Source organism: Anabrus simplex, chromosome 5 (assembly GCF_040414725.1).
Source record: "Anabrus simplex isolate iqAnaSimp1 chromosome 5, ASM4041472v1, whole genome shotgun sequence".
Taxonomy (NCBI): domain Eukaryota; kingdom Metazoa; phylum Arthropoda; class Insecta; order Orthoptera; family Tettigoniidae; genus Anabrus; species Anabrus simplex.
In genome coordinates, this window is record NC_090269.1 from 355,968,920 (window position 1) to 355,990,944 (window position 22,025).

At 38.1% G+C, this 22,025-nt stretch overlaps 1 protein-coding gene across 1 annotated transcript in view; it reads left to right on the forward strand.

The window, feature by feature from the left end:
• The first annotated feature begins 207 nt into the window (after positions 1–207).
• The window catches only part of LOC136874908 (homeobox protein engrailed-1a), a 218,758-nt gene continuing 196,940 nt past the window's right edge, over positions 208–22,025 (forward strand). Inside the window, exon 1 of the mRNA XM_067148611.2 lies at positions 208–1,161. Within this exon, the coding sequence (XP_067004712.1) occupies positions 549–1,161 (613 nt within the window). The 5' untranslated portion in view covers positions 208–548. The remainder of the gene's footprint in view (positions 1,162–22,025) is intronic.

A 22,025-nucleotide genomic window follows, 5' to 3' on the forward strand; every position in this document is an offset into this window, starting at 1 on the left:
CGAACCATATCTTGAACGCGTGAAGAAGAAAAAGTATATGATTCTATAATTAATTTTGTAGTTTCATTTATAAGAAGAAAAATATGTTTTAATGGTCTGAAACGATATTCTGTTTCACGGCGAGTTGGAGATAAATCTAGTCTAGCAAGTAATATTTGACACATTATGAATAAATAATTCCTCCCTCTGAAGTCCAATATCCCGACTACTACGGGCACTCTGAACTATTGTAGATGGCTTTGAATCTTCAAAACAACGTAACAATATTTATAAAATTCTGATAGTCCATAAATATTCATGCTGTTTGACTCTTGTTAAAATATAGTGCAATAATATCCTGGATATAAAGTAAAAACCATTATAAAATTCACTTTTAGATGGCGGTGTAATCAGTAGTTAAATTTGACGTAGACCCTATGTGTTTATTCCTCGAAGATCAATTAGTTCAACTGTTAATATCTAAATAAATAGAAAGAAAGCTTGTGAACTGGGGATTTAAAACCGGATAATTGTTGATAATATTTATGGTTCAATATCTGTAGAAAGTCATGGCCCTGGAAACGGATCGTAGTAGCCCAAGTAATGCGTCAAGTCCCGGTCCAGCTTCGAACCAAAGACCTGGAAGTTGTTCAAGTCGAACTGGCACCCCAGACTCGTGTTCAGTTTGTGCTAACATGCCATGTTCGCCATCTCAACAGCAGCAGCAACAACAACAGCATCAAGAACAGTGTGACTGTTACACTACTGGAAGTCCTCCCGTCAGACAAGAGGAACCTCCACAGCCGGTAGAAACTTCCCTTCCTTTCTCTGTAGCGAACATTTTAAAACCTGATTTCGGCCGCCGTGCGGTGATTACTTGTAAACAATCTATACCGCCACTTTTGCCACCCCCGATAAAGAGATTGGTCACACCAATCTGCGAGTACCCACAGCCGCAGCAGCTGCAACACAAACTGTTCAGGCCGCACGAGGTAGCGACGCCGTCCCCGCTCAAGACTGGAGGTGGCATCCCGACGTCCAGTCCTCCACTTTCTCCAGCTAGCAGCACCGTCTCCGGCAGCTCGGATGACAAGAACCCGCTCAACGACAGCCCCCTGAAGGGAGCTCAGGTGTGGCCAGCCTGGGTTTACTGTACCCGCTACTCCGACCGGCCGTCTTCAGGTAAGAACTAATTCTCCTCTTTTAGAGTGTTGGGTCTGTGAAGATTTATACGATTTATACGCTATGAAAATTGTAAGCACTAAATTATACATCTCGTCAAAAATTTAGTACCGGTACGTAGAAAATATAATATCCAGTACTACCGCGCCGGTGAAATTAAATACCAAACTCATCGCTTATTTATATTAACTTATTAATTTGTTGTATGACCTGTGAAAGATTCGGAACACATTTCTATAGATAACTTATCTGTTCCTATAACATCTCAGTGTTCCAATTATATTTATTTCAACAGTCCATAAATAATAATAATAATAATAATAATAATAATAATAATAATAATAATAATAATAATAATAATAGGCCCTAATCTGTCCGGAGTGATTTAGCCACGTGTCATGGATCATGTATCTATAAGATTATTAATTCAGAAGATGGATGGTACGAACCCTACCATCAACAACCTTGAAGATTGTTTGCCGTCAGGTCCCGTTTTCACAATAGGCAAATGCTGAGACTGTACACCGATGTCACCCGTTTATATGAGACAGCTTCGGTGATGAGGTCAAGTCAGACAAACCCACGAGGGTACATTGACTGGGATATTACCGGGCTCTGTAGGATAGGATAAAAGAAAGAGAACACCGCTTAGAAGACCATGTTACATTCGGTATTGAGGGGTTTCAATACAAGACTTGACATTTTACATTTGCCTCCTTAAAGGCCTGCAAATCAATTCCAATAAATTAATTTGTCTTCTTCTTCTTCTTCACATTATTATTATTATTATTATTATTATTATTATTATTATTATTATTATTATTATTATTATTATTATTATATAATTCGCTGGGGCCATCAAGGACCGCGTTAAGTCTTGTTGCATTTGACACTGAACTTGGCCTTCTTTAGAGCCCACATTTCCCTCATTCTTTGTGAGTGGGCCTGCTTACGCTCCTCTGTCCAAGTGGCACCGTGTCTTCTCTTCGGTTGCTCGTCTCGGTTTAGCCCGTTCGTCAATATTTTCTTGCGGAAGAGATCTCTGTTAAGGGCGTCTTCAGCTGAGATACGTAGCATTTGTTTCTTCATATTTTATTACATTATTATTATTATTATTATTATTATTATTATTATTATTATTATTATTATTATTATTATTATTATTATTTTAATGTAATGCTATCTGCTTAACTCTGCGGCAGCATGATAGATGAATTATTTGATAACACTGAGCAGGAAAAGGCTAAACCTTATGTATATTTACAGATGTACCGTGCAGTATTTTAAGATTAATTTTAAAAATAAACTTAATTTATAAAATAAGTTTAAAATAAGTTAAATTCGTTACTATACACGTTTTTAAAACTGCCTCGAACGTTTACTAATTGTTTAACATTCGTCAGTAGAATTATATATTCCTCATAGTTTTGTAAATCTTGAACTGTTTGATCAACACCTCTTCCCTATAGTTTATGTGTAATTTTCTTTCAAGAAAGACTGTTGTACAACACAGCTCATAGGTTTTTTCAAAAGCTAATTTTTTGTGATGAATTATGAAAAGATTCTATTATGGTGTGGTATTTGTGATTCTGTTCCTCGCAATATTTTGCCTATGTTTGAAATCGGTAATCATCCACCACCAAGAAACACTACGATATTGACATCAATTTATATAGGGATAACTTACCATACTATATATATTTAACCCCTGAGCTCAATCGTATATAGGCCTATGTATGTAACGAAAATAACAACGATGTAGATTAACAATTTAATTCAGGCTTTTGGATCATGCATTTAAAGTCTAACGTAAGTTATTCAATATAGCCTGTCTTAGGTCCAATTTGTCTGCAATTATAATGAGAGACGCTGTAGGAAAATTGAGTCTCTTCCTTCAAATCGAGTTCAATTTTGTCTGTACCGTGAAAAGGGGCAAACAAATTGGGGCTGTTATCGATTTTATCAGACGAAATGTTTCCGCTCTTTTGGTTTGAGTAGACTAATTCATTCATTTAATGTGAAATTTTAATACTTGATTCATTTAAGTGCATTAGGTTGTGTCTCATCTTTCCAACAGACTTCAGCATTTTTCCTTTTCAAATAAGGGTAATCATCCGTTGTCATGTGCCTTTAATTAAATAATACTAGCAATATAAATAATAATAATAATAATAATAATAATAATAATAATAATAATAATAATAATAATAATAATATAGATAGATAGATATAATTTTGCACTTAACATTTCTTACACAAAGTTAAAAAAAGATACAATATAAATACTTCGTTGGATATCATCCTTCAGGATGAGGCAGGGCCTATAACCACCACTACAGTATACACACTTACTTACCCCTCATGGAATTTAAAAGGAGATAAAACCTCAGTTCGCAGTGTTTTCTTATTTCCCAACTTAAAGAAGAATCGTTGGAAATTTAATGAAGAATATGGCGAAATCTCAATCATCTAGGAAAATTTGGTTATTTCCAAGTAGAATGTGATGACAAATATCCGTGGTAGTGTACGACATCCTAGAGATGTTCTAAAACAAAACGCACTTATTTTGTGTTCTTGTACAATTTTCAGCAAAGTAACTCAATATAGAATTTACAGTAAAGTTTAAAAATTCTAGTTCATCAGAAATTTATTGGACATAATGGAGACAACAAAAGAACTTAAATTCTGCTTTATACAGATTAAATCCAAATAATAATAATAATAATAATAATAATAATAATAATAATAATAATAATAATAATAATAATAATAATAATAATAATAATAATAAATGCACACTGTATTCAAGTAAGCGATTTTGTGCAGCATGATGGGTTAACACAATTATTGATAAAGCTACATCCAGTAGATTGTTAAGGACTGCGGGTTAAGATCCTGTCAGAAGAGTCACAGTGACCTCAAGTTGTCACATAGACAATACTTGCTTGGAAAAATATCCTGATAATAATAATAACACTCCGAAAGTCATAAAGAGTATTTAGTGGGATGTAGAAACAATAAAATTATTATCATTAGTCTAATGATAATGTAGCTAATCTACCAAGAACCATGTATGCGTTGTGAACTAAGCACGTATGCAGAGTCATATTACAGACTCCAGACACAATCTATAGGCTAATTGTAAATTAGAGTTATAAAATACAGTCTATTGGAATTCCACTGCCGTACTAACACGACTATAGTGCTAACAAGCCTGACTTCATAGTCATAGATAAACCGCATTAGAAAACATGGACCATAGAGACTGCTATACTAAAGTCCCTTAACAAGGAAAACTAAAATCCAAGAAAATACCAGTGAATAAATGTACCCGGCAGGTGAAATCAAGCACCTGTCATTGCAATAATATTGTGATCTTAGAAACTGGAGACGTACATAAACATCTGCTCACAGCTCTATATCGACTGAATCTATAAGAAACTACAGAAGGACAATTGTATTGGCCAGCCTTTAGTCAGAAAATTCATAAATACTGTCCGAGTCATTTATTTATTTAATATGACCATCGACTTTGGGATAGATGGAATGGATGAACACAATATCGATTTTTTAGATTCATTTTGTTTTCGTTTTAACGGAGTAAATGTGTGAGTTTTATATCGTATCTGTTCGATATGCTAAATAAATAATACAAAGTTGCCAGTTTGCTTCGCTGAAGTAATTTATAGTAAAGTGTATGTAGTTAGGTGTATAATGTTAACACCAGTCCACAATTGGCAGCAACGTTCATGAATGTGACACCTAGTTTTATTCAAAACGTGGAATTTCAGCGCTTTCCACAGCTAACGATTTACTTGGTATACATTCAGTATTTACAGCGTCAATTATTCCAAGCCAGTAAGAATTTATTCCGCATACCACAACAAAAGTCTATCGCAACAAACCGCCCTGATACTGAGATCAGAATTAACCACTTAAATACCCACGGCAGTGAGCACAATCAGTTAAGAGTTATACTCGTATGCTCGAGCAAAAAGACTGATCACAATCCACCATGTCGGTGAATAATTTCAAAATGTTTTATTTATATGATTTACAAACAAAATTAACTAGAATAATTTAAGAAACGTTGCACAGATAACGTCTTACTCGACTTAAATGAAGCACCTTGCATTAAATGGGCTGTTTAGTGCTACCATCTAGTTATAATGTCTCGCTGAGAAAATAATGTCCAGCATTTATCAGATTTCAGAGAATTTCTTATACTGAGCTCAAGCCTATTTATTGGGAAACGCATTCCGATTGCAGATATAGTATAACTGATTTCATTGAGATATTTTTTAACTAAGTTACGAAATTTATAACAACTTCAGTGAGTTATTCATTCAATTACGTTACTCAGAGATTTGCAGCATTCTTCATTAAGGCTGCCATCAAAATGCAAGGAGATATTAACAGAAAGCTTCACTTCTTAACTGATCCAGCAGCACGAAGGGGAATCGAATCATGAAGGTATATTCAATATGTAGGGCACATATTATGTCATACATTTATACACAACTTGGAAGTAGTAATAATAATGCAATTGTTTTTACGTTTAGGGGCTGCCTGGCCGAGACGCTAAAGGCGTGCTCGGTTCACTCGGAAGGACGTGGGTTCGAATTCCCGTCAGGAAGTCGTAAAATTTAAGAAACGAGATTTCCACTACCTGAGGTGCAAATGGCCCTGAGTTTCACTCAGCCTACACCAAAAATGAGTACCAGGTTAATTCCTGGGGGCAAAGGCGGCCGGGCGTAGAGCTAACCACTCTACCGCATCACGTGCCAAGGTTAACAATGGTGGAAGCCTTTACCTTCCACTCCTCCAAGAGCCTTCATGGCTTGTACTCAGGTGACTTTACATTTTTACGTTTACGTTTTTGTACATTTTTACGGTTTTCGGAGACGCCGAAGTACTGGAATTTAGTCCCCCAGGAGGTGCCAGTAAATCTACCGACAAGAGGGTGATGTATTTGAGCACCTTCAGATACCATCGGACTGAGCCGAACTGGGGTCAGAAGGCCAGCTCTGTACCGTCTGAGCCACTCAAACCGGCTAACTGAGAAGTAACATTGCATTTAAGTTTCTTTCCTGAAGTTATATTTCGAAATTCTTTGTAAAATTCCCCCAATATTTTGACGTGTATAAATATAAGTGTTCATGCCCTGCTCCGTGAATGAATTTCAGCTTCCCGGCCTTCGGTTCAGAGGGGGATTTTAGCCCATTCTGGCAAATTCCTATGTCTCGGGGGATAGAATTTAGTCTCAATAGACGCAACACATCTCACCACTCTACCAACCACCTCAGAACTACGCAGTAGTGTATGCATTGCTCTAGCTGGTGTGTTTGTTCCTACACCAGCTCTGTGGTACGTTTTGATGCTTCTCAAATACGCCAGCCTCGTATAGCAGATTTATCGGGACAAAAAATAACCCATGTGAGATAAAACACCACAACGTCGGCGCCACCGAAAACTGTAAAAGTAATCGGTGATACGTAATATTACCCACCACTCTACAAGGGAGTGAGAGGCGCACTGGAAGCTGAAGAAGCATTTGAGTATTTCCCAGGAGGTGAATGCAGACCTCTCAGACCTTCACTCGCCTTAAAATAATTTTGATGAAACACTCAAACGGTGCAGTCAGTTAGTCATTGTTCTCCTGTTGCGGATTCGAACCCGTTTGAGGCTTACTGCATTTTATGTCTGTTATACAAGATAATTCCTTGTTGTTTGGCAAGTTAAAGAACTTCCTGGAGACAAAATGTTGACACCGTGTGTATCTATAGTAAATGAAGTAATGTTAAGCGTTATTGTAACTGTTGTCTATTAAAGAGCACTGAGTAGAACCTGAATCATTTTGTTACATAGGTGTAAACTCAATTGGATTATTCCTGTTCCATTTTATTGTTTTGTAAGATTTGTTTATATCTGTATTGTTCTCCTTTATAAAATTCAGATACTTGTGTGATTGATTATATTTTTGTTGGGATTTCATATACGGTACCATTAAGTATACAGACCAGTTGTAGATGTATAGGCTAAGGAAAATTATCTAATTGATTAAAACCTGCCAAAATGATTCTGTTTCACATTAAAATGACTCTGTACAGATTTATGTAATGTTAGAAAGAATATTTTAAAATGTAATCGATGACAAACTGTAATATCAGAGTCCCGATTATTTTAGTAGGAGGAATTATTGTTCGTGAATAACCGAAATCTCACTTAAATCACTACGACACTAACAAATTTTGATTATAAATTTTGGGACAGCGAGTCTCTTAATATCCTCATGCTGATGCCTCTATTTATTTATTTTCTATTCCTCTAATATACCGTGCGTACGTTTCGAAACTTCCCATTTTGAATAAATTTGATGTTTTAATTTATCTTTTTATTGAGGAAGAACACGTCAGTTTAGCTTTAGAGGGAAAATTCAATATAGTGTTTATTTAGCTCATGACTCTAATGATCAAGTCGGTGTATGAATATCAGAAACCTCAACTAATAAACAGCTGTCTGTTACCACAATTTTGTTTTCGAGTAATCAGTTTTATTTTTTTCAACTATATACAGTTGACGTTATATAAATGGGCCGAAGACTTTGATGTTAGTCCGCTTTAAACAAATAATAGCGCGCTGAAATATCTTCAATAATACATTTGATCACAGACCGAACAATCAACAGAATGCAACTGTGTTGTTCTGATGAAGATGGCATACAGGATGACTGCAGCCCATAGAGTTTAAAGTAATATAAAATAAACGGTACTGAAAGTTCTGTTCTCTATAATTATAGGTTATAAATACCTATAATTTAAATTTGTTTATGTTTATATAACACAACTTTTATTAACATTAATATTTTCACCTCCGTATCGTAACGGTTACTATTGGCTGCCATCCTCGGAGGCCCGAGTTCGATTCCAGGTATTGTCAGATACTTAACAATGGCAGGAAGGCTGGTATTTGTTTGAACCCGTACATGCAACTCACGACCATCGCGGGGTGTGAGTGAAATGAGCTGTACCACTCGGGCGGAGGGTGCGAGTTCAGTTTACTTTTACTTAGACTATTCAGTATTGTATTTATTCGCTGAATAGACAAATATTCCGACTTATTGACTGAATGGTCGGCATTGAGACCTTCGGTTCTGAGGGTCCCGGGTTCGATTCCTGGGCGGGTCGAGGATTTTAATCGTGACTGATTAATTCCTCTGGCTTGGGGACTGAGTGTTTGTGTTTGACCCAACACGCTGCTCTTCATATTCAGACAACACACTGCACTAACATCCACCACAGAAACACGTACTTGTGATTACATCCCTCCACATAGGGCTGGCGTCAGGAAGGGCATATGACCGTAAAACACGACCAAACCCACATGTACGGCACAACACGCATCCGCCACTCCACAGGTGTGGGAAAAGCAGTAGTAGAAGAAGAAGAAGTCGAAAATACAACTCGAGCTGCAGATTCTGTCTAGATAAATTCTGGAGCTTCTGTTAAATTACAGTAGAGAGACTGACGTCTCAAAGTGTTGTAGTAAGCAAATGTGAAAAATTAAGAAATACTGAAAAGTTCCTAATTCAATATTAGATCACAGAACTCGGGGACTTAAATTTTTTTCAGGCGATCAGTTATTTAAAGTTAAGAATATGTGGTAAAAGAATTTGTACTTTTTTTAAGTAAGAGCTGCTTTGAACGTTATACGGCGAGATTTTACAGCCACTTAGATAGATGTACTGTGAAACGACACGTTAAGCTATACTACAGGATGAATTGAGTCTATCACTTTAACTATACGAGCAGAATAAAACTTACACACTACCCATAACTTCGATCTAGCAGGTTTAAACACGTGTCAAGCCACTTAAGTTAATAATAACAAGAAATTAATTCCATGGGCAGTACTTAAATACTGTCGTTTAGTTATCTTACAGGATGGTGTTTTCATTTTATATGTCATTTTTATCAGAAGTGCCATCTTCATCTGGGCACCATATGCCATTTAAGAGGAAGAAAAATAGACATTGGTGAAAGACGCAAAGTCTAATGTGAACCTTACGCAATAATAAATGTCATACGTAAACCTTCTGAACATCAACTCCTTTATATGAGGTGCCAGTGGTCTGTTCTAACATATTTTATTCTGTGTATTCTCCATGAGTGATTTTCTAGGAACGATGTTTAGAGAAATGTTGTAACGGAAAGCCATTCCATACAGGCCATGCAAATCTTCCACTATCCTAGCCTCCGTTCTTAGAGGTATAGAGTGGTTATCTCTATATCCAGCCTCCTTTGCATCGAGGAATACATTTGCTATGCATTTTTAGTGTAGTCCCACTTCAGAAGTGGAAGTGTGCTGTTTGTAAATTTTTCGTTAAAACTACGATGTTATACTAGAATCTTCCTACTCAAAATTGTAGAGGAACCTTAAATACAGAATGCTATAGAAGTACGTTAATGCATCACGCAAACGTACATTCCTACAGTACGTTACAGTAAGGTACATTTTCCTTTACACATGTAGGCCTATAGGAATATGAACACAACGAAAATTATTCTGATGGACTGCACATCCATGTAGGGTGTTGTGGAATTGATCCGATGGTTATAGTAATTTGAAGATCAACTCATTCGTGGGGTCGAACTGGTGCGACAGTTAGCATAGGGGGGTGGGGTAGAACTGGTGCAACGCTAGAATACCAAACCAAGGATCGAAGAAGCCTTATTGGCCGCTGAGCGCCTTTCCACCTTGTCAAATAACGTATACCGTACATGAAGTAGTCTTTACGTTAAGTTAGGATCGCCACTTTTGACCCGATTTTGCCTTGTCCCTCAGAAACGACTAACTTAAAGCCCTTCTCACTTAACATGGACAACTTTTGTACACGTTTATTAGTACTAGGTACAGTGCACTAAGACTGACTGAGAACTGATAAATCAATAAATCATTACTGATCTGCATTTAGGGCAGTCGCCCAGGTGGCAAATTCCCTATTTTTATTTTCCTTACATTTTCTTCAATGATTTCAAAGAAATTGGAAATTTATTGAACTTCTCCCTTGGTAACGTATTCCAGTCCCTAACTCCCCTTCCTATAAACGAATATCTGCCTCGATTCGTCCTCTTGAATTACACTTTACCTTCATATTGTGATCTTTCCTACTTTCAAAGACATCACTCAAACATATTCGTCTACTGATGTAATTACACGCCATCTCTCCACTCACAGCTCGGAACATACCACTTAGTCGAGCAACTAGTCTTCTTTCTCCCGAGTCTTCCCAGCCATAACCTTGCAACATTTTTGTAACGCTACTCTTTTGCCAGAAATAATCCAGAACAAATCGAGCTGCTTTTATTTGTATTTTTATCCAATTCTTGAATCAAGTAATCCTGGGGAGGGTCCCATTTACTGGAACTATACACTATTTGGGGTCGTACCAGAGAGTAGTACGCCCTCTTCTTTACATACCTACTACAATCCCTAAACGCCAGCACAACCATGTGCAGAGACCTGTAACCTTTATTTACAATCCCATGTATGTGATTACCCCAATGAAGATGTTTCTTATATTAACACCTAGGCACTTACAGTGATCCCCATAAGGAATTTTCACCCCATCAGCGCAGTTAATTAAATGTGACCATCTTAGTTTATCGTTAAAAGTAGGTACACCTTAGGAATCCTGCAAAAAAGTGAATCATCGAATTAAGTTACAAAGTATGAGGTCATAAAATAGTTGATTCTTTGTGTATCCATTAGCCAAAACAGTATACAATCCTACTCAAAGAAAAAACGTCATTCGAAGATACAGAGCAGTGCTGTGCTGTACTCATATGGTGGTGGTAGTGGTGAGTACCGTTTTAAAAGGAAGTACACCTGGGCAACCACCCTCTATTCACACTATTCAGAGAGAAAATACTGAAGGGGAACGACAATTCGAAAAATGAAGGCATCTACCAAAGAAAGACAAGGGCTACGAAGGGCGTGAAAATGAAAGACTCCCTAGGCTTCTAATACCATCGGGGTCGGAAAAAACAAGAGTTGATCAAGGGAACTTGGATAGGATAGATGAAAGTTAGGAGTCTGCCACAAGTAAGTGGAAGCAATGCCAGAATTCACCTAAGGTCCCCATGGTCGCCAAACCACGCTCCCAAGTTAAGAGGCCCTGGGGTCGCTGTGCTCATATGCCTCGTCAACTATTCTAACTGTACTATACAATTCTTCACCAAAATCTACGAAAAAATTCACAGAAAATGCAATAGTAAACAATTACATCCCTCCACATGGACCGCATTAGGAAGATCATCTGGACGTAAGCCAGGGCCAAATCCACATGTACAACAGAGTTTGCATATGCGAACCCACCAAGATGTGAGAAAATAGTCAGGAAAAGAATGTGAATGTTCATGTTTCTGATGAGAAAGTCGCGAATGAATGAATGGTTTAATTATGTCACTTTTAAATACATTTATCTGCATGTCATTTTTACCCATTACAAGCTTGTCACACCAATTATGAAAAGGTTGGAACATTTGAAAAATTGTAAACTGAATGTAATAGAATAATTTAATGCTTAGGAACATCAAGTTACCAATTACAAGGTAATTAGCTTGGGCACAAAACAAAAAATAACAGCACAAAGTAAATGTATTAAGGTCTTTAACGAATGTTGTTATGAAAAATTGTAAAATGGGGATTTTTCCAACAAACGTGTTACCAATACACAGAATAAAGGACAAAGCACTATTACGGTATATTTTACGTAGAATTATCTAAGACTTGGTAACGTGATGAGTGTCTTAAATCAGAGAAATAGTTTATCTTAAAGCCGCAAAAAGTGAGAAGGTTCTAATCCACGCCATAAAACATAACCATAGCACACGTTAAGAAGAGTTTATAATATTATCTTAAATTTCAGATGTCTCCCACAGTAATATTTCTACGCATTCAGGAAAGACAAAAATATTCAGCACATTTCTTTGCAAAATAAATGATATAGAGTAAATGCTATGGAATACAATCAACGCGTTAATATACAGAAATTTACCTACGATGACAAATGTATTTTTAAAAATATAGCAGTTGAAAACTAGAAAATCAGCTGGAATTGATATGATATCTGTGGATATACAAAAGGCTATGGGTTGAAATATTATGCTCTATCCGAAATACATATTTGATAACATTGTTTGCATGAAGGAGCTATACACATAAACTGAATAAATACAGGCCAGGATTGACATGTATTGCATGTAAGTCTGAGAAAATCTTTTTCCTGGTTATGTTGGGCACGTTTTTAAAATTCCGGTTGAAGTTCCGGTTTAGGAGAGGTTATTCATGTGAGGCTCAACTTGTAGCATTCCAGAAAGATATAGCAGATATTTTAGAATCAGGAGGTCAAATAGACTGTATCGCTATTGACATATCCAAGGTCTTTGACAGGGTAGATCATGGAATATTATTGACAAAACTGAGGGATATTGGACTAGAAAAAAGAGTGGCTGAATGGGTGGCTAAATTTCTGGGAAATAGACCTCAGAGATTTAGAGTAAATGAAGCGTTATCCGATCCATTAATGCTTAAATGGAGGGTCCCATAAGACCTGTGTGTATGTGGCCTCTGTGTATGATTATACATAAAAACTGATATGAGCAAAGAAATTGAATCACAGACAAGACTTTCATGTTATAGAGTATGGAGTAATAAATAAGTTACAGGATTGTTAGCGTCTACAAACAGATATTGATGGAGTTGCAAAATGGACAGCAGACGATTATATGATAGTAAACGGAGTGAAAGGTCAGGTTGTCATCCACTACGGTTCTTTAACATGTGGTTTCTCTCAGCAGAAAATTGTATTAACATCAGTCATATTTTCCCTATACGATAGGAAACAGTTAGTTTCAAACACTGAACACGGTCCCCTTGGTATTTGTATTACCTCGTTCATTCGAAAGATGTCATTAAGCACAAGATTTATCTAGAAACACCTTCCTGGAGGTTTTACAGTAATTAATAACGCAATTAACACAAAGCGGACCTCATAATCTCTATTTCAGATAATAATAATAATAATAATAATAATAATAATAATAATAATAATAATAATAATATTGTGCGGCTATTTCTAACCGAGTGCAGACCTTGTAAGGCAGACCCTCCGATGAGGGTGGGCGGCACCCCGCCATGTGGAGGTAACTGTTTGTTATTGTGGTGGAGGATAGTGATATGTGTGGTGTGCGACTTGCACGGATGTTGGGGACAGCACAAACACCCAGCTCCCGAGCCATTGGAATTAACCAATGAAGGTTAAAATCCTAGATTCGGCTGGGAATCAAACCCAGGACCCTCTGAACCGAAGGCCACTATGCTGACCATTCAGCCAACAATGGCAACAGACATCCAGGAATGGACTGGGAACGAAATTGAGAATCGAACAGCTCTATCCTTAGAAGACAGAAACATTCTAATGAGTGGACGGTGCATAGAGAAAGTCTGAAATTCTGAACTCGTGCTGTGATGATTCCACTAAAATGGAGAGAGAGAGCATCTTAACTAGAACATCATTACGACTGGAAATGGTAACTACGCTTATAGTCATCGGCCTATTAAAAGAACACTTTTATATTTAAGCACCACTTATATGTTTCACAATTTACAAATTACTTACACAACTATTTTACATTTACCAAGCAATACTATGTACTACGATTTCAAATTTCTACTCAATACTTTGTACTTATACCCAATGGCTTGATTGTATTTCTGATGACGCCAAGAGTTATTTTTTATTCCCTGAATAGCAATTTTCAAAATTCATTCAGGATGTAAAACTTTGTTCAGCCGTTGTATTAACGAATATCTGGTTGTAAACTTTGCAACACTAATTCTTCTTCCAAGAGCTTCCACACATCATTTGGAATGTTTTCGGTCCTGTCTTTTTCACATTCTATTTTATTGAAAATGTTCATTACAATATTTTCTGTGGGATACATGAAAGTTCATTTTCAGGTGGGGAATTAAACTTGTGATCATCGATATCTTGTTCTCTGCTCATTGTGCCTTGAACAACAACGACGGCTCATTTTCCTTTTCCCGAAAGCACACCCTACATCGTCATTTCTGGAGGATGTATTACAGGTTTTAGAGGAAGATAATCCATTGGCCTACATCAAAAAGTGCAGTTTGTACAGTTTTCGTTGTGTTCATTTTTCTATGCTTAGGTGTAAAGGAAAACTAACCTTACCGAATCATACTGTAGGAATGTATTTGTGAATGCCATATTTACGCCCTCCTACAGTATAATGTAGCCTATTTAAGGCTCATTTTCCTTTACACTACTGCATAGGAAAATGAACACAACGAAAATTGTTCAGATGGAGTCATATCCATATGTGACTTGGAGGGAAATTAAGGGAAATTATGGATAGGAAGAGCATTGCCAGACACGTCGTATTAGAACTAGGCCAATGATATGCATTATGATCACTCCATTTTTAGATATTTACCGTTGGGCGACATGTTATAAAGTTATATTTGAATAAGAAATTCCTTCATAAACTATAGATCAAAATTCTCACTGTACGGCGATTTCCTAGCGTTATCCCAAAGTACGGAGTCCGCTGACTGTACGGTGATTACTAATAATCTAATTATCTGAAATACTGAAGTTATATTTGCGGGTACAACAATGAACCAAACAACTTTGGACACTTAGTCTTTTCAAGGTATATGATTTTGAATGTCCAGGCGAGAACCTTTGCGAGCGAAGATGTTTACGTGTCATCTACATGTCTTGATTCTAGGAACAAATTTCTCGTACTTGGGATAACGTTGAAATGCTGTACTGTAAGTTATAATCGTCAACGTGTGTTGTAGATCGATGAATTCCTACTTCCTACCTCGTTCTTAAGATCATGAATGCTTCACCATAAGTTTCTAGCTACTGACCACGGAGCATATTTTATGGGAAGGGTTAAAGCAGACAATAAAATTCAGATATTATTGTCTGGCAAAACGCCGTCAAGCGGTTGTCTGCAGCATTTTGAATAATATAGACATTGTTTAATAAATAGTGTACTGAAGTACCATCTGGACACTCAAGTCTATTGTAAGGCATAATATACTGTTCTCTTAAGTCATGAAAGGACGTAGATGTCCCATTGAGAACTACCAGTACACAACGTTAAAATTTATCTTCTATGTTGAGATAAGATCCTAACAAATATGACGATGTCCTATTGAGCAACAAGCAGCTTAGTATAAAAAATATTCTTGAATAGTTAAGAAGTAACACATTGGAATAAATACTTTACCTTCCGTCTGAAATCTGGAATGTCTTGAGGTTCATCCTGAACGGCAGAATTTATGTTTAAGCGAAAGGTATTTAAGATGAATACAAAGAAATGTATTATTATCTACTGTTCTGTAGTAAGTTACCTTCATTTTAGAAGGACTGAGTACTCAGATGGTAGAGCGCTGGCAGGTTCGATCCTGGATCAGTCCGGTGGTATTTGAACGTGCCCAAATACGTCAGCCTTTTGTCGGTAGATTTACTGGCAAGTATGTCCGACTCATTGGCTGAATGGTCAGCGTACTGGCCTTCGGTTCAGAGGGTCCCGGGTCGAGGATTTTAACCTTCATTGGTTAATTCGAATGGCTCAGAGGCTGGGTGTTTGTGCTGTCCCCAAATCCCACACCACATAATAACACTATCCTCCACCACACTAACACGCAGTTATCTGCACATGGCAGATGCCGCCTACGCTCATCGGAGGGTCTGCCTTACAAGGGCTGCACTCGGCTAGAAATAGCTACACGAAATTATTATATCGTCCCTGTTTTGCCAAAACGACCAACGTGACAATGCTCTTTCTATCCATTTTTGCCCTCAAGACTGGTCACGCCTTCCAGCCATATATTGATATACCCCCCCCCCCATGGCACTACAGCCCTTGAAGGGCCTTGGCCTACCAAGCGACTGCTGCTCAGCCCGAAGGCCTGTAGATTACGAGGTGTCGTGTGGTCATCACGACGAATCCTCTCGGCCGTTATTCTTGGCTTCCTAGACCGGGGCCGCCATCTCACCGTCAGATAGCTCCTCACTTCTAATCACGTAGGCTGAGTGGACCTCGAACCAGCCCTCAGGTCTAGGTAAAAATCCCTGACCCAGCCGGAAATCGAACCCGGGGCCTCCGGGCAAGAGGCAGGCACGCTTCCCCTACACCACGGGGCCGGCTCGATATGCGGTCCATCAGAACAATTTTCGTTGAGTTCATTTTCCTATGCGCTTGTGTAAAGGAAAATGAACTTTACAGTACCATACTAAAGGAATGTAAGGTAATTCCGGTTGAGTTGCCGCACTTTTTATGTCTTTTGTTATATCTCGGTAGGCTATATTTACTTTAAAAATTGTTGCAAATTCATCGAGCATAATTTGAAAACATGTGCATTTGATCAGAGATGAACAAAATATTGGCAATTGAAAGTAAATGGGAGAAAAGAGGGAACAAAGGAATTGTTGCATCTGCGGCGTCTCTCCCTGGATCCCGGTATAGATGCCGATTTTGCTCGGGAGAGATGACACAAGTAAAATAATTAATGACAAAATCAAATTTAAGCCAATTTCCTCAACTTTAATATAACCGAATACTAGACCGTACTACAAGACAATTATATCCACATAATATAATCATTCAATGGTAAAAGAATCTATCTGATAATTTACAACATTAAATTAATCATATTTTAATTTTGATTTACTATAAATGTGCATGTGCAATGGATTCTTCACTGTGTTATATAAAACCCCACGGCACTTAACACCCTTGAAAGGGCTCTGGCCTGCACAGCGACCGCTGCTCAGCCCGAAGGCCTGCAGATTACGAGGAGCCGTGTGGTCAGCACGACGCATCCTCCCGGCCGTTATTCTGGGCTTCCGAGACCGGGGCCGCCATGTCACCGTCAGATAGATTCTCAATTCCAATCAAGTAGGCTTAGTGGACCTCGAACCAGCCCTCAGGTCGAGAGAAAAATCCCTGACCTGGCCGGGAATCGAACCCGGGGTTTTCGGGCGAGAGGCAGGCATGCTATCCCTACACCACGGGGCCCTCGTGTTATATAAAGGAAACATCAAAATCATAATGAATATAATTCTGTCCTGACACAGTAATTTGGAAACATGTCTAAGGCAGGATTCTTGAATCAAAAACTGATGTTTATCCTCTTACAAGTTTTTACAGATTGTTTCTTAAAACTTTGTTCTCTAGCAATTTTGCTGCAACAGTCGTTATATGTATAGCAAGATTCATGCAGTCACTGTTTGTAACTCAAACACTGGATACAGTCATCCTTTTTTGAATATCATTTTGACTTCGGTGATTATTGAAGTAGCTATACCTGCTGGACGCAGTGAGTCTTTTTCCAGATTTCGTGACTGCATTCTAAGTTTCAGTGTTCGTTCCGGAATTCTGTAATATCATTCTGCCTCCCTGATTAGTATTTCCTTGGCTTTCAGTCTTTTAACAGCCTCTCTTAAATTTTCCTGTGTCCATTGAGGTCTTTTAACAGTGCCCTTACTTTTATACTGAGCAGGCATGTCGCAAATTTTTATTGCTGAAAATAATATAATTTTATATAATAAAATAAAATTATCAAAAATAGATTATGTATATTAAGAATCGTGAGACGATAAAATATTCGAATAAAATACCGGTACACTCTGAATAGTATTGAATGTTTCCAGATCGCTTGTAGAATCTGATAGCAATGAGACATCTCAGCCGGATTGTTGTGCGGCAACTCTCCCAACTATCAGGGAGAGACGCCGCACCCTCCTGTTTTCATACCTCAAGGCTATCATGGCCCAAAATTAGCTCATTCTCAACTACAGTTATGTTTCTGGCGTCTACTGTACTACAAACGTCTGATTTAAGCATTTGAAGCCAACTTAATATACAATAAATTAACACACGCAAAAACTTTGTCAGGAGGAAACATGTACTCCCCTCATGATATCGGCTATAATTGGCGTAATATACGAGCAAATTTCGTCACATTCGCAGACAGTAGTTCTTCCTTAGAAACTGAAAAACCACACATACTGCCATCTAGCTGCAACGATGGGAACCTTTAGCTACAGTGTATGCGGCATCTCTACCGGGGCGGCATCTGTCCCGGATTTACCTTACAACTTTTCAAACTTTGTAGCAAAGCGGGGAATGTAACCCGGGTCTCAGGGGATGGCAGCTAATCACACAAACCCTACGCCACAGAGGCGGACTTATATACAATCTATTCATCATATATGTGCACCAGTTACACATTACATCATTTCTTCTTCTTAATGTAGAAAACGTCTTAGCGGACAAACAAGGGTCCCCATACTACGAAAAACGTAAATTTAAGCAATTTTCTCAATTGTACTGAAAGTTAAAGGATTAAAGGGCCCGGAAATATTTCAAATTGTGATTCTTGTATAGTTCTATCAAACTAGAAAGAAAACAAGTTTAGAAAATCACTTCCTGCCTAAGTGTAGTTCGGAAATGCAGCCTAAAATTACCTGTTTTTTTTTACTCGTTTTCTTTCTGATTCAAAATCCTGGCCAAATTAACTTATCTACATAATTATTTCTGTAATATGTTCCTTGGTTCAATACCCTCAGTAGCTTTTTGATCTTTTGAAAAATATCCTCACCGAATAAAGTTATAAGGGCTTAAGTGAAACAATGCATGGACTCACATTAGCTCTCGTAGTGGTTTTAAAAGGCAAACTGCTAATCTAATCGACCGAATAACGATGATTAAGAAAATGATTCTAATACTTTGGATTAAATAAAGAATTATTCTCATACTTTATTAGGCTATATTTTACTTACCTAAAATTCGTAGTTGATATCCCTAGGAAGTTTTCAACAATGAGTTGCTTGCCTGAAGGGCTAGAAGTGTGGATTTTTACTCTCAACTTTTTAACTTTCGATTATTATTTCCAACTACCCCATCTACACCGCTTTTTATTTACTTCTCTTTTCAACTACATCTTTGTTCTGTTCCCGTTTCTTTATCATTCTTACGTTACACTTGATTTTAATGTTATATTATCTTCCTCCAGTCCACACATGATTTTATTTATAAGACTCTCTAAGAACGAATAAAATTGTAGATGTGGGTGTGTATTTATTTTCCTCGTATTAGAATTGTATTTTAACTTATATAAAATATAAATAGGCTAATACTGAAAATATTTGTGCTTGTTTTACTCATCTTACGAAGGGTGTATAAGTAGCCTAATAATGTGTGCGATTTGAGGGGCAGGTTGTCGCACACAATTTTAGAGTTCGATAAGGTTTCGCCTGGAAAGCACTGGCTTTGAAGATAGTTTCAGGATAGTTCTGACATCATGTGAACCTCAGTTTATAAAAGTAGTAGGAGACAAAAGAGCCAATTTTCACATTAGTAAGTTTGAAAATGACATGTATAGGAATAACTATATTTTTTAATTATGCAATTTACACATCTTCAGATAAAATACAAAAAAAATCATATTATTTATGTTATTACCACCCTTCTTTTAGGTCATCAATCCGAATGCTGGTTGGATCCTAAAGAACCACCAGTGATTATGCAGTTATAGGGAAACCACAACAGCTGAGAGAGGCGTCATGTAGGGCACACTAAGCAGAATGAAGAGTGAAGTAGTTTGCCATTGCGTTCCTCACTGGACCAGAAAAGGCTATTGTAGCACGACTCGTCCTATGAGTAACCCTCGGTCGTGCTCTGAATGTTATTATTCAGCTCCACACTTACCTCACTAGCTTCATATTGCCACAGCCATGGATACGACTGGGACTTCGTCTATGCCCAAAAATCCTGCACCCATCACGAAATTGCACCAGGTGAAATTTCTATTTTAAAAAAGTATTTGGTTTAAAAAGACGACTCCATGCGTAAATATGTAACAAAGGTTTTTAACAATAGGTATGTCCCAAGTATCGTTATAACTTTTCCGAAGTGGCTCGATGGGAAAACTAATTGAATACCCCTGTTTTATATCATTTTTCTTCCACTGCTTTTCCCACATCTGTGGGGTCGCTGGTGCGAGCTGTGTCGCAGATGTGGATTTGGCCTTGTTTTACGGCCATATGCCCTTTCTGACGCTAACCCTATATGGAGGGATGTATCTAATATTGCATGTTTCTGTGGTGGTTGGTAGTGTAGTGTGTTGTCTGAATATGAAGAGGAACATTGGGACAAACACAAACACCCACTCCCCGTGCCAGGAGAGTTAATCAGACGCGATTAATGTCCCCGATCCGGCCGGGAATCAAACCCGGGACTCTCTGAACCGAAGGGTTCAACGCTAACCATTCAGTCAATGAGTCGGACCCCTGCTTTATATCAACGATAGCTCTATCTACGTAATGAATGGCTGAAAACTATGTGCCTGTTTAAGGAATATTTGTTAAGGAAGGAATCAAACTACACCAAAATATAAATAACTTCAAAATGGGAAGTAAAAGGGCTGTGCTCTTCCTATCAGAGAATAAGAAACTGATTTTTGCTAAAAATATTGGCGCTGTCTGAATATTGCACGTCGTCGCCCCTATGCCAAAACCGCGAATGTGAAAATGCTCTTCCCATCCATTAAGTGCGGCCAGTATCCAGTATTCGGGAGATATTTGGTTCGAACCCCACTGTCGGCAGCCCGGAATATGGTTTTCCGTGGTTTCCCATTTTCACACCTTAATTAAGGCCACGGACGTTTCCTTCCCATTCTTAGGCATTTCCTGTCCCATCGTCGCCATTAGAACTATCTGTGTCGGTGCGACGTAAGGCAAATAGTAACAAAAAAAACAAAAAAAAAACTGTTGATCACGCCTCTCAGCCACATATTGATATACAGTCCATCAGAAATTTTTGTTGAGTTCATTTTCCTATGTACCCCTGTAAAGGAAAATGAACCTTAAATACCTGTACATCATATTCCAGGAGCGGATAAATACTCGTATGTCATGCAAACATACATTCCTATAGTACGGTACAGTAAGGTTCATTTTCCTTTACACATTAGCATAGGAAAACAAACTCAGCGAAATTTGTTCTGATGGACCGCATATCAGTATATGGTTGGGAGGCGTGACCAGTCTTAAGGAAAATAGTAGAGAGGAAGAGCATTGTCCTATTCGTGGTTTTATCATAGCAACGACAACATCTCAATGGATCGTTCGGAGGAGCTTTCAAAAATATAAACTACCTTGTACTTCCCTCGTATTCAAGTAGGATTGGTTCTCCTTGCTGTCACCGCTATTCCTTACTGGCATCGTTAACAGTGAATATCTCAGTCATGGAGATGTTAATTATCCGGCTTCTAACCGTAAAAACTGGTCGCTTTCACTGCTGGAGATGATGACAGTTAGGAGACAGTTATTATTTAGTTAATGACTATTATTTATCTTGTGAAGGATTACCACATTTACGCCTGAGATTTCTGAGCAATTACTTCGGTTTATTAACAGATGTACTGCAGAGATATACTTTGATGGCAAGTCTTCTTCTTTTTTTTTTTCTTTATCCGTTTACCCTCCATGGTTAGTTTTTCCCTCGGACTCAGCGAGGGATCCTGCATCTACCGCTGTCCTGGAGCCTCAGACTTTGAGCCGTGGGGACTGAACTGGGGAGGACTACCAGTACCTCGCCCAGGGGTGCCTCATCTGCTACGCTGAACAGGGGCATCGTGGGGGTGTGGGAAGATTGGAAGGGATGGGCAAGGAAACGAGAAGGAAGCGGCGTGGCCTTAAGTTGCATACCATCCCGGCATTTGCCTGCAGGAGATGTGAGAAACCAGGGAAAACCACT